The following is a 14,537-nucleotide window of genomic DNA, read 5'->3' on the forward strand; positions in this document are numbered from 1 at the left end:
ACAAGGCTGTACAAATACTCACATTTGTAAAACATTTAAATCAAATAATCCACAACTCTTACAGCCCAATAGTTTGCCAGATTTTAGATTCAGCAGATCATACTGGACCATGTTACTCTTAAATAATTTCTTATTACTAGGTTCTAAAGTTTAAAAATCTCTGATGAAACTTCAGTCATTATCTGAATGCTTGGTCACAATTGAAGAACAGCTTAAAAGTAGGACAAAAATAATTGATGACAAAAGTAAACTGATGATTATAATAAATTTACTGCTAAGCCAAACCTTTGGTGATGTAGAGAGATCCTTCACAACAGCTGGTTTGATATACACCTTCACAGTTTCTGTCTTTGGTGTGGATTTATTGTCAGGAACTGGAGGTGATGGAGCTTTCCTTTTCGTCTTTCTTTCTGTCTCAGACTGTTGCACTGAAGCTGTCACTAATGTGGCTTGATTCCTTGTAGAATGTGATGCCTTCGGCTCGTAGAATGGATTAGATCTAATTAAAACAGAATTTTAAAAAAATATGCCTTTGACTACTTTCTTCCTTAAGATAAACTTTTTTTTGGTGTACTTAAATGCACAAGTACATTTTGAAAACATTTCAGAAATAATGTCCAGTATTTTTATTGCATCTTATAACCTTTAATCTGCTGAATAAATAAGAATTTCATGTGCAATGGCACAACTGCTGTGACAAGCTTTTCAAGGTTAAAAGATAATCTTGTTCAGTGCTTCTTACTGAACATTTAAATGAATGTTAAAAGTCTTATCTTAAGGTCCACATTCAGACATTAAGTGGCTTGTTGTCACTCTTGAGAATATATACCATTTACATAGACTGTTTTAGTAGCAAAATACAAAATTTGCTTTGATTTAGCATCAAATTTAAGCAACCTTTATAACCATAGCAGAAAAGGTGCAGGTTTATACTGTTAGTTTTTATGTAATTGCTTGCATAGTTTTGAAACTAGACATGCAGTTATATCTTATAATTCAGAAGATGTAGTTCATCATTTTGGTTTAAAAATGCTGAAAATATTTTTATTTGTGATGTTCATCTTTTTGCTGCATCTTTGCAAAAATAGATAATGAGAAAAAGTTCAAGCTAATAAAAATCATTATCAGCTTAAAGTTTTGTCATCAAACAGGTATAAAAATAATGACTAATTCAACCTAACATTAAACTACTGAGATTGGTCTAAAGCTGATCATGGAAACAAAATTCACCATGAGGTGGACTCAGATTTTTTTTAAAAACTGAAAAAAATCAAGACAGCAGTAGGGAAACTTTCTATTTACTATCAGTATGAAGCAAGATGATACTCCAGATATAAAATACACAATTGGCCAATTAGCCTGCTCTTGTGTCTTATACTCTATTTTGCCGTGGTAAAGCACTTGACAAGGAAACAAACAACTAGGCACTTTTAGTGCACATCACATGTCAGTCTTGAAGCTTGCCTTCCAGATGTATCTGTCATTCATGAACTCCCAATAAGACCAAGATACCTGAATGAAAGATAAGGATGACGGGACCAAATTTAACCTGCTGACAGAAAGAGTCTCTGAGGAATATTCCATTCATTGCAGTTTAAAACTTTAGAAATAAAAGGGTAAAGGTATTAAAAGTAAAACTGGTCCAAAACAACAATCGTTCTTTGTAAACAAAAGAGTTGGTATTCAATTTAGCACTATGATGCTTGACTGTTTTGTTATTAATTTCGCTGATTAGCACCAAGTATAAAATAATAAAAAGAACAGCCAGAATGATAAGGCATAAAAAGAAATAACACAAGGAAAGAACCAATGCAATCCTATACACAAGTCTTACACATACTGGCCACATTGAGTGCAGAATGTAGGCAGTATGTGGATTTTTGGAAAATACTTGACACCATTTTTATGCCACATTCCAAAGACCCAAACTAGCAACTCAAGGGGCTCAAACTTCTACCCTCAGGGCAGGGGTGGGGGGGGGGGGGGGAGGGCAGGGAGGAAAAGAAAGAATCTAACTCAAACTTCCCAAGGACCTCAAAGCTGTAGAAATCTTTACCTCATTCCTTCCTCCCACAATCTACAAGTTTTTAAAATCCAAGGTTTGCGTGATCTAATCACTGCCTCTGGATTTCTCTAGCTTTTCCTCCTACTATTTTCTTAAACAATAAGCATCGATCCCACACCTAGGATAGAGTGTGAAATTACAGAAACTAAATCCATTATAACTCTTTAAAAACATATTATTAATGATAATACAGAAGGTGAGAAAAGCTAAATGCTGTCATTATTGCTCAAATAATCTCATGCACATTCCTCCGTACAATGTTTTCCCCCTCCTTTTCACTTTAAGGGTCCTGGCCGTTGCCTTACGAGAGTTGATGGTTAGAGGAGCTGGCTTCTCTTGATAAGACACCTGGAGATGCACTTCTATGGGGCAGGTTTATTGCTGTTAAACTTTTCCTTCATCTCAAGTTTGAGTATTCAACTGAAGTAATAGCCTGCCCAAAAACTAAAATAACTGTGCTCAATAAGGATTGGCAATTTTTAAAGACAGTTAAGGCTGGTATCTAAATTAGTCACTCTATGGTTGTAAGCTTAACATCCTAACCCCCTTTACTCCCTATTTCTTTCTCAAAAAGCTGCTTAACACACTTCTGAAGAGTTTAATTAATTAGCCATTGCCATACTAAATGGAATGCCTCACAATACAGAAACATCTTTTGGAAAAAGTGTCTTCAAGGACTGAGCCAAATTAGCAGAGGTTACAGTGAAATCTGCAGCTTGCTCGTCCCCACCCTTAGCTGAAGAAAACTATGAAGAGTCCAAACATGAGGTGAAATGTAAATAAATAAATAGATATCTTTTATGGTCTAAACTGCAGTATTTATTCATGCAACCGTCTCCTTTGATGCATTTTATAGAAGAAATGTACTGGAAACTTAATTGACTAAACTAAGGTGCATGAAATTGGATGCTCTGACTATATGATTTTTAATACCTATTAAACTCAGCTTACATAGGCGAACAAACAGGTAATGATCTCTTTCAGCATCACTGAATGTTTAGGTGTATCCATAGGATGTCACCCGTAAGTTTCTAGATGTGATCCTGTGTGCTATTAGGTATACAAAAAAGATTCAAATCTGATGGAGTATTTTAATAACATACTCATCTAATTCCTCCTCCTCTGTTTTGGTTGTTTCGGCATAGAGGTACTTGCTCATGTCCACAGGTTTGACATTCTGTCTTTTCGCTGGTTTGGGTGGTTCTGTTACTTCTGTCCTATTTTCAAGAATCCTGTCAGGTTGAGGATCATTTACATCAAATGGATTGAGAGAATTCTCATACTCTTCTTCATTAAAGGGATTGTTAGGATCGTTATCATAGAAGGATTCTTCTGGTCTTGTAGCTGATGTCCTTCCGATGTTTCTGTCTGCGTATGAAGTTATTGAAGATTTAAATTTGAAGCAAAACAGTTAAAAGCAAAAAAATTGACTGCGCAGCAAAATTCATCTAACACATGAAATTTTTTCATTACAATTTTTTCCCCTCCTTTTTACTTTAAGAGTCCTGACTGTTGCCTTACAAGAGTAGGAGATGGTTAGAGGAGCTGACTTCTCCTGATAAGACACCAGGAGATGCACTTCTATGGGGCACAATTTAAGCAAAAATGCAAGTCTTGCTTCCAAACTTACTAAATATTTTAAAAGACTTATATTACCATGAATATTATAGCACTTAGGGGATGATCTGTGGCATTGCTCAGTGGGTTGGAGGTTGTTGCATTGTTACAAAGAGGGGGAGTGAGTCGCTAGGGTAGATAGGGCTGTGAGAGAGGGATGCACATGGCCAATGAAAGAAATCTGTGAGAGATATCTTCAGAGACAATAGGAGAATGCATAACACACCAGGAATTCATTTTTTGATTGGTTCCTGGGAAAATTGAGCCAATTAGGGTTTTCTGTGTCACAGGCACTTGACTTGTGACAAACACTTTAGATATAAGATTTTTACATCTGAGGATCTCCCAAGGCATTGCTTACTGATAAAAATACTTTTAAAAAAAAATTAGCACCAAAACAAATAGTGTTTCCTTCGCGCACTGCAGGAAAATACATTTTTTAAATGTTCTACTCACATACCACAGTTACATAAATGAAAAAATCTGTTCATGTAACATGCTGGAGCTGAATGAACAAACAGCACCTTGTACAAAGTCAGTTACATTGTGACGGTTATCTCAGATAAACTTTAAGCTTTGTTCATGGTGAGTCAGAGGATACACTTTTTTATAACAATAAGAGTAACATCAACAAAGAATGAGAGGAAAATGTTATAGGAAGTAAATGAGACATTTACAGGATGTGTATGCTATACATAAGACTTTTAATATATTTATAATAGATCTCCCGTGGTGTTGCTCACAGGGAGTCAATGGTGTGTTATTTTGTCATCCACAAGACCGGGTAAATGATCCCAGTGCGGTCCGATTTTGTTGTGCTATTTACACCACCATGAGAAGTAAATTAAGAAAACTAAAAGCCTGTTTAAGGTGAATACAGGCTCTTAGAATCATAGAAAGCTTACGGCACAGAAGGACGCCATTCGGCCCATCGAACCTGCGCCAGCTCTCTGCAAGAGCAATCCAGCTACTCCCCCTCAGCCCTGCAAATTTTTGTCCTTCAGGTACCGATCTAATTCCTTTTTGAAAGCCACAATTGACCCTGCTTCCACCACCCTTTCAGGCAGCGCATTCCAGATCCTAACCACTCACTGCTTAAAAAAGTTTTTCCTCATGTCGCCTTTGGTTCTCTTGCTAATCACCTTAAACCTGTGTCCTCTAGTTCACGACCCTTCCGCCAATGGGAACAGTTTCTCTTTATTTACTCTGTCTCGACCCTTCATGATTTTGAACAATTCTATCAAATCTCCTCTCAACCTTCTCTGCTCTTAGGAGAACAATCCCAGCTTCTCCAGTCTATCCACATAACTGAGGTCCCTCATCCCTGGAACCATAGTTTGTTATGGCACTTCACTACATATTTGTATAGTATAACAATTTTAAGTACTTGTAAAGGATTGACCTTGTTAAAGAGTTCAGTACTGGGAATCCAACTCAAAGGGAAGTCACTCGGAGAGAGTTGCAGATAAGTATGGGGTTGGAGGTACTGATGGGGTAATGATCAGGTGGTTGGGGGGTGGGGTCACTGACACAGGGCAGGGGTTGTGATGCCCAAGGCCTGACCACAACTAATGAGGATATGAAACCTGGAGGATGGGGAAAAAAAAGAGGCCTGAAATGACAATTAGGCAGTTGGAAATGGGATCAGGCAGATAGGCCCAAGCGCTGGGTTCAACACCAGCTCACTAATGAAGAGGAAGGGAAGCAGGGCGGGTGAATGTTGGTAGGCTGTGGTCCGAGAGTGGAATTAAGCATCAGCAAATGGCCCGAGCAGGTGGGGGTAGTACCCGGCTGCCCTGAAAATGAGGTTTAAAAAAAAATTGGCCAAGACGACCCATAAAATGGTTAAAAACAAGAATAATGGGCAGGGTTGATGAAGTATCCACACCCAAAATGATAACCACTCTGTTCTCTCCAGAGACGCTGCCCTGACCTGTTAAGGGTTTCCAGCATTTTCAGTTTTTGTTTCAGAATCATGGGCGGAATTAGGGCAACTCGTACAGGAGCTCCACCTAGTGGCAAGAGACCTGAAATTACACCTCACAAAACAACAACAACTTGCACTCACATAGCTCCTTTAATGTAGGAAAATGTCCCAAGGCCCTTCACAGGAACTTAATGACAAAAATTGACGCCGAGCTAAAGAAGGAGATTTTAGGATGGATGACTAAAAGCTTGGTTAAAGGGGTAGGTTTTAAGGAAGGTCTTAAAGAATAACAGAGAGGTGGAGAAGTTTAGGGAGGGAATTTCAGAGCTTAGGGCCTAGCTAGTTGAAGGCATGGTTGCCAATGGTGGGGTGAAGGGAATGTGGAATGCCTAAGAGGCCAGAGTTGGAGGACGTAGAGTCTTTTAGGGTTGTAGGGCCGGAGGAGTTTACAAAGATAGGGAGCGGCGAGGCCATGGAAGGATGAGAATTTTAAAACCGAGGCATTACCAGACCAATGTTGGTCAGTGAGCACAGGGGTGATGGGAGAATGGGACTTGGTGCGGGTTAGGATACGGGCAGCAAAGTTTTGGATGAGTTCAAATTTATGGACAGTGGAAGATGGGAAGCCGGCCAGGAGAGCATTGGAACAATCGAGTCTGGAGATTACAAAAGCACAGATAAGGGTTTCAGCAGCAAATGGGATGAGGCGGGGCAAAGACGGGTGATGTTACTTTGCTGGAAGTAGGCGGTTTTTGTGATGGAGAGGATATGGGGTTGAAAGCTCAGTTCATGGTCAAAGGTGTCAAAAGCTGCAGAAAGGTCAAGAAGGATGATGAGTTATAGTGCACCACGGTCACAGTCACAGAAAATGTCACTTGTGACCATGACCAACATGTACTGACACAGGCATTTCCCATTATTAAGGTTGCCCCGGGAAGGAAGATTCAAAAATTGGGACCCAGGAAAAAAGCTTTTTGTGGACAGGAAGTGCACGCCATATACAACACTTTTAATAACACATAAGCACTATCAGATGATTGCAGCTTTAATCATGGGGAATCAGAGGATGCATCGTTTACCTCTCAGTCTTGCGAAGGGTCTTATGACCTGAAACATTGAGTGACCTAGTTTTGCACAGATGCTGGCTGACCTGCCGTGTGTTTCCAGTCTTTTCTGTTTTTGATACTATTTTATGCTAAGAAATGTGTATGTTATCGGGGCCACTGATTTACAGTGATAGGATAAGTAAAATTATGTTTATTAAAGAGCAATATTAATAATATTTTCAGGCTCTATGATTATGTGCCTATTTGCATCAAAACTGTAAATCAGTGGCCTTGAATCCTATTAAAAGTTTGCTTAACTATGTAGTTAATTTTATTCATTACTTTGCTTTAAAGCCCAGAATATGGAGGAAGATAACAAGGAAGATGGTAGAAGTAGGTCGGGAGTAATCTGTAAGAACTTCACGGAGCAGTCTTGGGGAGCTAGGGCTGTGTGGATTTTACTGCTGGGATGTTGCGCCTGGGGTTTTGGAGTGAAGCTGTTATGGGGTTAGGGTTGGGGTTAGGGTAGGAGAACTGGTGGGTGGGGGGGGGGGGAAGGTTGCAGAATGTGGGAGCACTGGGAGGGACGGTTGTAGTTACGATTCAAGGTCTTACAAAGTGCCTTTCTTCCACAAAAATCAGCTGTAGCAGGCAAGCACTCTGACTTCCTATGAGCCCTGGCGTGACATAGTATGCAAAGTTATCTGGGATAGCATGTCCTGCATGAACAATAGATCCATTTATTGGCTTTGGATTCCCACCAAATACCCACATCATTTCAGAGCATGACTTATGCCACTTTTGCACCTGAACGAATTACCAAACAGGTTTATTTATGGGTAGAGCATTTTACAGTAGCAGTAAATAAAACTAGATTATAGAAGTCAGCTTAGTAACACAGTAAAATTAAACAGGCCAACTAGTAGTTGATTTCTTTTGAATGGGTTTCCTTGCAGACTTTTCAAGTAATAGCAGATTCTTCCTGGTAGCTTAGTAGCACCCTAAACCTACCAGTAATAGTTACGTTCGAAATTATGAAGAGCTTGTACCTTTGGACCCCTCCTAATACATCCTTCTTTGGCTTGGTGCGATTTTTGTCTGTTAACACTTCTGTGTAATGCCGTGGAATGTTAAAGGTGCTATATAAATGCGACTTGTTGTTTGGACTTTGTATCTTGCCTCTGCATTCATTGCAACTAAGGCAAAATTGTAACTGGCAAGAATATCAGAAATGTTCAGCTTTATGCTTCTCGTACTGATGGATAAACAGCCTCGTCATTTAGAAGTAACCTGCAAGACTACGGCAAATACTTGTACAAAGGAAGGCTAGCTACACATATACAAATGCTTGAAGACGACGACAGGTGGTGGGGAAGGTTATGATGTCTGTTTAAGATAAAGTTGCCCTGAATAGACTGTGACATTGATTAATTGCCTGGCAATACATGTTCAATGATTTAAATGCTAGATCATTGCCTGTTAGTAATCAGCAGCTTGTCTGCTTCTTTCTTATATGTTTTCGCCAGGGACAGAAGACGACTCAATTTCCAAGTATGCAGTGGCAGAAGCCATTATGAGGGCGGTACTTCTCTTTAAAGAACCTATTTTTTGAGCTATGTAATATAATTAGGGTTGCCAACTCTGGCTGAATATACTCAAGGAGGTTTGATCATGTGACACTCAATCGCATGACACTTAATCATGTGACATTTTTAAAAAAAACTCACAAGCAGCACTGGAATTTCCAAACTTTGTTTAACAAAATCCGTGCAATGGGGAAGTGTGGAGCTGGAATGCACAGTTTACGCCATATAGCGGTTGCAGGCTGGTTGGTCAGGAAATGAGGAGAGCTTCTCCACTGGAATTTGCAGAAAGTAATGATTGCAGGCATAGAGAATGTCCTCGTGTTTGGTCCTTAGGATGCTTTTTACATACATTCCTTATTCCTAAATCATTCTATGCATTGCTGAGTTTGAAATGAGCTGATCGCTTTCAGCAGGTGCTTTTTTCCCCCTCCTTTGCTTTCTTTCCTTTAAGCCTTTTCTAACTAATCAGTGTGCAACAGGGAACATTAGTTTGCATTATTACACCAACAAAGAAAGATGAACCCATTTTATATCCATTAATTCCTTTAATAATAGGCACATGGCTTTCCATGTTTTTTAAAAAAAAACTTGATATTCATCCCCCAGTGAAAGATAATCAGAGTGAAACTGTGAAAGGTAGAGAACAGACAGGTATTTACCGTCTGGTTATATGCAGCACATGGCAATGTGATCCCCTACATTCCAGGCGCTCCTACAGGTTATATTCAGGTAAGAGTCATCGGCTTTCTTTTTAATTCACAGATTACATAGAATTACATAGAATGTACAGCACAGAAACAGGCCATTCGGCCCAACTAATCTATGCCGGTGTTTATGCTCCATACGAGCCTCTTACCACCCGACCTCATCCAGCTCTATCAACATACCCACATATTCCTTTCTCTCTCGTGTTTATCTAGCCTTCTCTTAAATGCATCTATGCTATTTGCCTCAATCACTCCTTGTGGGAGCGAGTTCCACATTCTTACCAACCTCTGGGTAAAGAAGTTTCTCCTGAATTCCCTATTGGATTTATTAGTGGCTACTTTATATTTATGACCTCGAATTTTGGTCTCCCCCACAAGTGGAAACATTTTTTCTATGTCTTCCCTATCAAAATCTTAAAGACCTCTATCAGGTCACCCCTCGGCCTTCTCTTTTCTAGAGAAAATAGCCCCAACCTGTTCAGCCTTTCCTGAAAAAGATATCCTCTCAGTTCTGGTATCATCCTTGTGAATCTTTTTTGCACCTTCTCCAATGCCTCTATACCCTTTTTATAATATGGAGACCAGAAATGTTGGAAGCGGGAGGTCAGCTCGGGGAAAAGGGCTGCTTGTGAAATGTCTTGGTAATTGAATGCCAGCTGATTGAATCGTAAAGCCACTAAACTCTTTCCTTATTGTCACTGACTGTTGCAGCTGCAACTCAGTGATTTACAAATACTCCAAACAGAGAAATTGTGCTGAAGCCCAAGTGACAAAGTCCTCAAACAGTGACAGTAGTGAGGAGGCTTCATAAGCAGTGGGGCCTGTATCAATGTACAGCAACTAAGATCAACAGGCCTGAGTTACATTGTCGGTTTCCACATCACTTCTGTCCCAGGGAAAAAGGATCTCTGCACATCCAAATACCAGGCAACTCTGTGCTATAAATGAAAATTAAGTTTAAAAAAGTTTCTGAGTGGATCTACTGGACTGCCGCGGAACTTTTAAAACTTGGCTTCACACTAGACTACAGTTAAACTGTAGTCAACATGAAACTCAAGCAATGAGAGGACTTCCTGAAAGCAGTCTTGTCTTGTCTTGCTTTACAGGGCTTCGGCTGACATTACATCCAAATTACTCTACACAGTTTGCCTATAAGTCAGGTATAGCATGGTTTAGAGACAGAGTGAAACTACTTCTAGTTTTACTCTGTTCCAATAATGTGCTTTAACCACAATGTCAAAAGAATACCTCTATTGCAGCAGCTGTGTTTCTAGTCTCTGAATGAAAATAATGCTAAGACGGGGACTGACACTGACCAAAATCATTTACCACCTTTACAGCTAACCAAGGCAGTTTCACCCACCAGTTTAGTCTAGCTTCAAATCTATGTCCCAGATATGAAATGGCAGTGCTCTTAATCAGAATGTTCTAAATCAATAGTGCCACCCATTCATAAATAATTTCCAGTTTTAGATGTGGAGTTAAATCAGTTTCTCATTAGAGAAACAACTGAACGCTGTCCAAGTTTTACAAAATCATGAAAGAAACCAATAGGATGGATGCAGAAGAATATTTTGTACAGAACCAGGAACTATAATTACATGCTAACAAAGCCACGAGCTAAATGTAATTTAAATAACACCTTCATGCTTAAGGGTTTCCTAATAGGAACATAGGATTATAGGAACAGGAGTAGGCCATTCAGCCCATCGAGCCTGCTCTGCCATTTTTAAAAATTCGTTCATGGGATGTGGGCGTCGCTGGCGAGGCCGGCATTTATTGCCCATCCCTAATTGCCCTTGAGAAGGTGGTGGTGAGCCGCCTTCTTGAACCACTGCAGTCCGTGTGGTGAAGGTTCTCCCACAGTGCTGTTAGGAAGGGAGTTCCAGGATTTTGACCCAGTGATGATGAAGGAACGTCGATATATTTCCAAGTCGGGATGGTGTGTGACTTGGAGGGGAACATGCAGGTGGTGTTGTTCCCATGTACCTGCTGTCCTTGTCCTTCTAGGCAGGTTTAGGAGGTGCTGTCGAAGAAGCCTTGGCGAGTTGCTGCAGCGCATCCTGTGGATGGTACACACTGCAGCCACTGTGCGCCGGTGGTGAAGGGAGTGAATGTTTAGGGTTGTGGATGGGATGCCAATCAAGCGGGCTGCTTTGTCCTGGATGGTGTCGAGCTTCTTGAGTATTGTTGGAGCTGCACTCATTCAGGCAAGTGGAGAGTATTCCATCACACTCCTGACTTGTGCCTTGTAGATGGTGGAAAGGCTTTGGGGAGTCAGGAGGTAAGTCATTTGCCGCAGAATACCCAGCCTCTGACCTGCTCTTGTAGCCACAGTATTTATATGGCTGGTCCAGTTAAGTTTCTGGTCAATGGTGACCCCCAGGATGTTGATGGTGGGGGATTCGACTATGGTAATGCCATTGAATGTCAAGGGGAGGTGGTTAGACTCTCTCTTGTTGGAGATGGTCATTCCCTGGCACTTGCCAGGTGGGAATGTTACTTGCCACTTATCAGCACAAGCTTGGATGTTGTCCAGGTCTTGCTGCATGCGGGCTCGGACTGCTTCATTATTTGAGGGGTTGCGAATGGAACTGAACACTGTACAATCATCAGCGAACATCCCCATTTCTGACCTTATGATGGAGGGAAGGTCATTGATGAAGCAGCTGAAGATGGTTGGGCCAAGGACACTGCCCTGAAGAACTCCTACAGCAATGCCCTGGGGCTGAGATGATTGGCCTCCAACAACCACTACCATCTTCCTTTGTGCTAGGTATGAGCTCCTTGGTGCCACACTTGGTCAAATGCTGCCTTGATGTCAAGGGCAGTCACTCTCACCTCACCTCTGGAATTCAGCTCTTTTGTCCATGTTTGGACCAAGGCCGTGATGAGGTCTGGAGCTGAGTGGTCCTGGCGGAACCCAAACTGAGCATCGGTGAGCAGGTTATCGGTGAGTAAGTGCCGCTTGTTAGCACTGTCGACGACACCTTCCATCACTTTGCTGATGATTGAGAGTAGACTGATGGGGCGGTAATTGGCCGGATTGGATTTGTCCTGCTTTTCATGGCTGATCTGTGATCTAACTCCATGTACCCGCCTTTGGCCCATATCCCTTAATACCTTTGGTTGCCAAAAAGCTATATCTCAGATTTAAATTTAGCAATTGAGCTAGTATCAATTGCTGTTTGCGGAAGAGAGTTCCAAACTTCTACCACCCTTTGTGTGTAGAAATGTTTTCTAATCTCGCTCCTGAAAGGTCTGGCTCTAATTTTTAGGCTGTGCCCCCCTACTCCTAGGATCCCCAACCAGCAGAAATAGTTTCTCTCTATCCACCCTGTCTGTTCCCCTTAATATCTTATAAACTTCGATCAGATCACCCCTTAACCTTCGAAACTCCAGAGAATACAACCCAATTTGTGTAATCTCTCCTCGTAACTTAACCCTTGAAGTCCGGGTATCATTCTAGTAAACCTACGCTGCACTCCCTCCAAGGCCAATATGTCCTTCTGAAGGTGCGGTGCCCAGAACTGCTCACAGTACTCCAGGTGCGGTCTAACCAGGGTTTTGTATAGCTGCAGCATAACTTCTGCCCCCTTGTACTCTCGTCCTCTAGATATAAAGGCCAGCATTCCACTAGCCTTACTGATTATTTTCTGCACCTGTTCATGACACTTCAATGATCTATGTACCTGAACCCCTAAGTCCCTTTGGACATCCACTGTTTTTAACTTTTTACCATTTAGAAAGTACCCTGTTCTATCCTTTTTTGATCCAAAGTGGATGACCTCACATTTGCCTACATTGAATTCCATTTGCCACAGTTTTGCCCATTCACCTAATCTATCAATATCCCTTTGTAATTTTATGTTTTCATCTACACTGCTTACAATGCCACCAATCTTTGTGTCATAATGTATGGAATAGATTGAAATCTGATACAGTACAACAACTTGGATTTAAATAGCGTCTTTAGCACAAGAAAACTTTCCAAGGCGCTTCACAGAAGTATAATCAGACAAAAATGACACTGTGCAAAAGAGTTATTAGGAGGGATGAATAAAAGCTTGGTCAAAGAGGTCGGTTTTAAGGAAGGTCTTAAAGGAGAACAGAGAGATGGAGAGGCGAAGAGGTTAGGGAGGGAACTCCAGAGTTTAGGGATGAAGGCCGCCAATGGTGGGGCAAAGGGAGTGGGGGATGCTGAAGAGGCCAGAGGTTGAATTCAGAGTTTTTGGAGGGTTATACAACTGGAGGAGGTTTCAGAGATAGGATGGAGGGGTTTTAATATGAGGATGAGAATTCTGGTTCTGCCTGAGGCAATGGCCAGGGATGGGGATAGAACGGTGGCTAGGGAACGGAGTTTGTGGCAGGTGTCGAAGACAAAGGCTTCAGTCATCCCTATATTTAATTGGAGGAAATTGTGGCTCATCCAGTACTGGATGTCGAACAAACAATCTACAACACAGAGGCAGTGGAGTGGTCGAGAGAAGTGGTGGTGAGGTGGAGCTGGGTGTTGGCAGCATTGATTTGGAACCTGACGTCATGTCTTCGGATGATGTCGCCGAGGGGCAGCATGTAGATGAGAAATAGGAGGGGGCCAAGGATGGATCCTTGGGGGACTCCAGAGGTAACAATACAGGGGAGGGAAGATAATCCATTGCAGGAGATTCTCTGGTTACAACTGCATAGGTAAAAGCAGAACAAAGCGAGGGTAGTTCCATTCAACTGGACAACAGTGTTAGAGGAAGCTAGTGTGGTCAACTGTGTCAGAGGCAGCAGACAGGTCGAGAGGATGAGCACAATGTTTGTGTGTTATTTATTTTTACTTCCTAAGTATTGCTGTTCAGCACCCAGTCATATTGTCGCTTTTAGCCACCTTGGAAATTTATATCTTTCATGTCCATCACTGAGGTTTACCACACATGACGACCTTTGGTTGGGACTGCCAAGTTTCATTGTGTGATATTAAGAAGACAGAGTTTTACAAAAATAAAAAATGTCAAATGACAGCAAGGAGCAGCTTTTCTGAAAAATATATATGGTTTTATCAAAATATTTGCTATCCTAAACATATTATAGTGAAATTAAACTCTTTACCTTCTACATCAGGATCATCATCTGGGTCTCCAAATGGATTCGATCCCTGGGCATCCAGCTCTCCAAATGGATCAAGTCCTGTGATAGACGGGTCCCCCTCCTCTTCCAAAAAGTTGAGTTTATTGATAAGTTCTGCAAAGGGTACAGTTACAAATATTTTATTCCACCATTCTCACACACGGTTTACTAATTGCAAAAGGAAAAAACCCTGATCTTATGGATAAAACTGCAATAAAAAGTAGAACAATGTTAAAGTATCAAGTACTTTTAAAAATTAATTTGGTCTTATTTGAGTTAAATCAAAATGGAATCCGCTGCACTAGCATAAAATATTGAAATTACAAATGTAGGTGGAACTGTGGCACTGAGTTTAGGAATGGCAACATAGAATAGGACGGAGATTCAGGTCCCCCACTCTGCTCACACGCTAATCTAAACTCATTGTGCCAAGCTGCACTGCGCAGGTAGGTGATGAGCGGAGGCCAGTCATCC

The 14,537-nt window shown here is 41.2% G+C and overlaps 1 protein-coding gene across 3 annotated transcripts in view; it reads right to left on the bottom strand.

Moving 5' to 3' along the window:
• Positions 1-14,537, bottom strand: part of ehbp1 (EH domain binding protein 1) — a 377,463-nt gene that overhangs the window by 196,007 nt on the left and 166,919 nt on the right. For all 3 annotated transcript variants that reach the window (XM_067989531.1, XM_067989529.1, XM_067989530.1), the window contains exons 8-10: positions 14,046-14,177; positions 3,169-3,433; positions 286-499 (exon numbers count right to left, since the gene is read on the bottom strand). In XM_067989531.1, coding sequence (XP_067845632.1) covers positions 286-499; positions 3,169-3,433; positions 14,046-14,177 — 611 coding nt within the window. The remainder of the gene's footprint in view (positions 1-285; positions 500-3,168; positions 3,434-14,045; positions 14,178-14,537) is intronic.

The sequence above is a fragment of the Heptranchias perlo genome, chromosome 8 (genome assembly GCF_035084215.1).
Source record: "Heptranchias perlo isolate sHepPer1 chromosome 8, sHepPer1.hap1, whole genome shotgun sequence".
Classification (NCBI taxonomy): Eukaryota; Metazoa; Chordata; class Chondrichthyes; order Hexanchiformes; family Hexanchidae; genus Heptranchias; species Heptranchias perlo.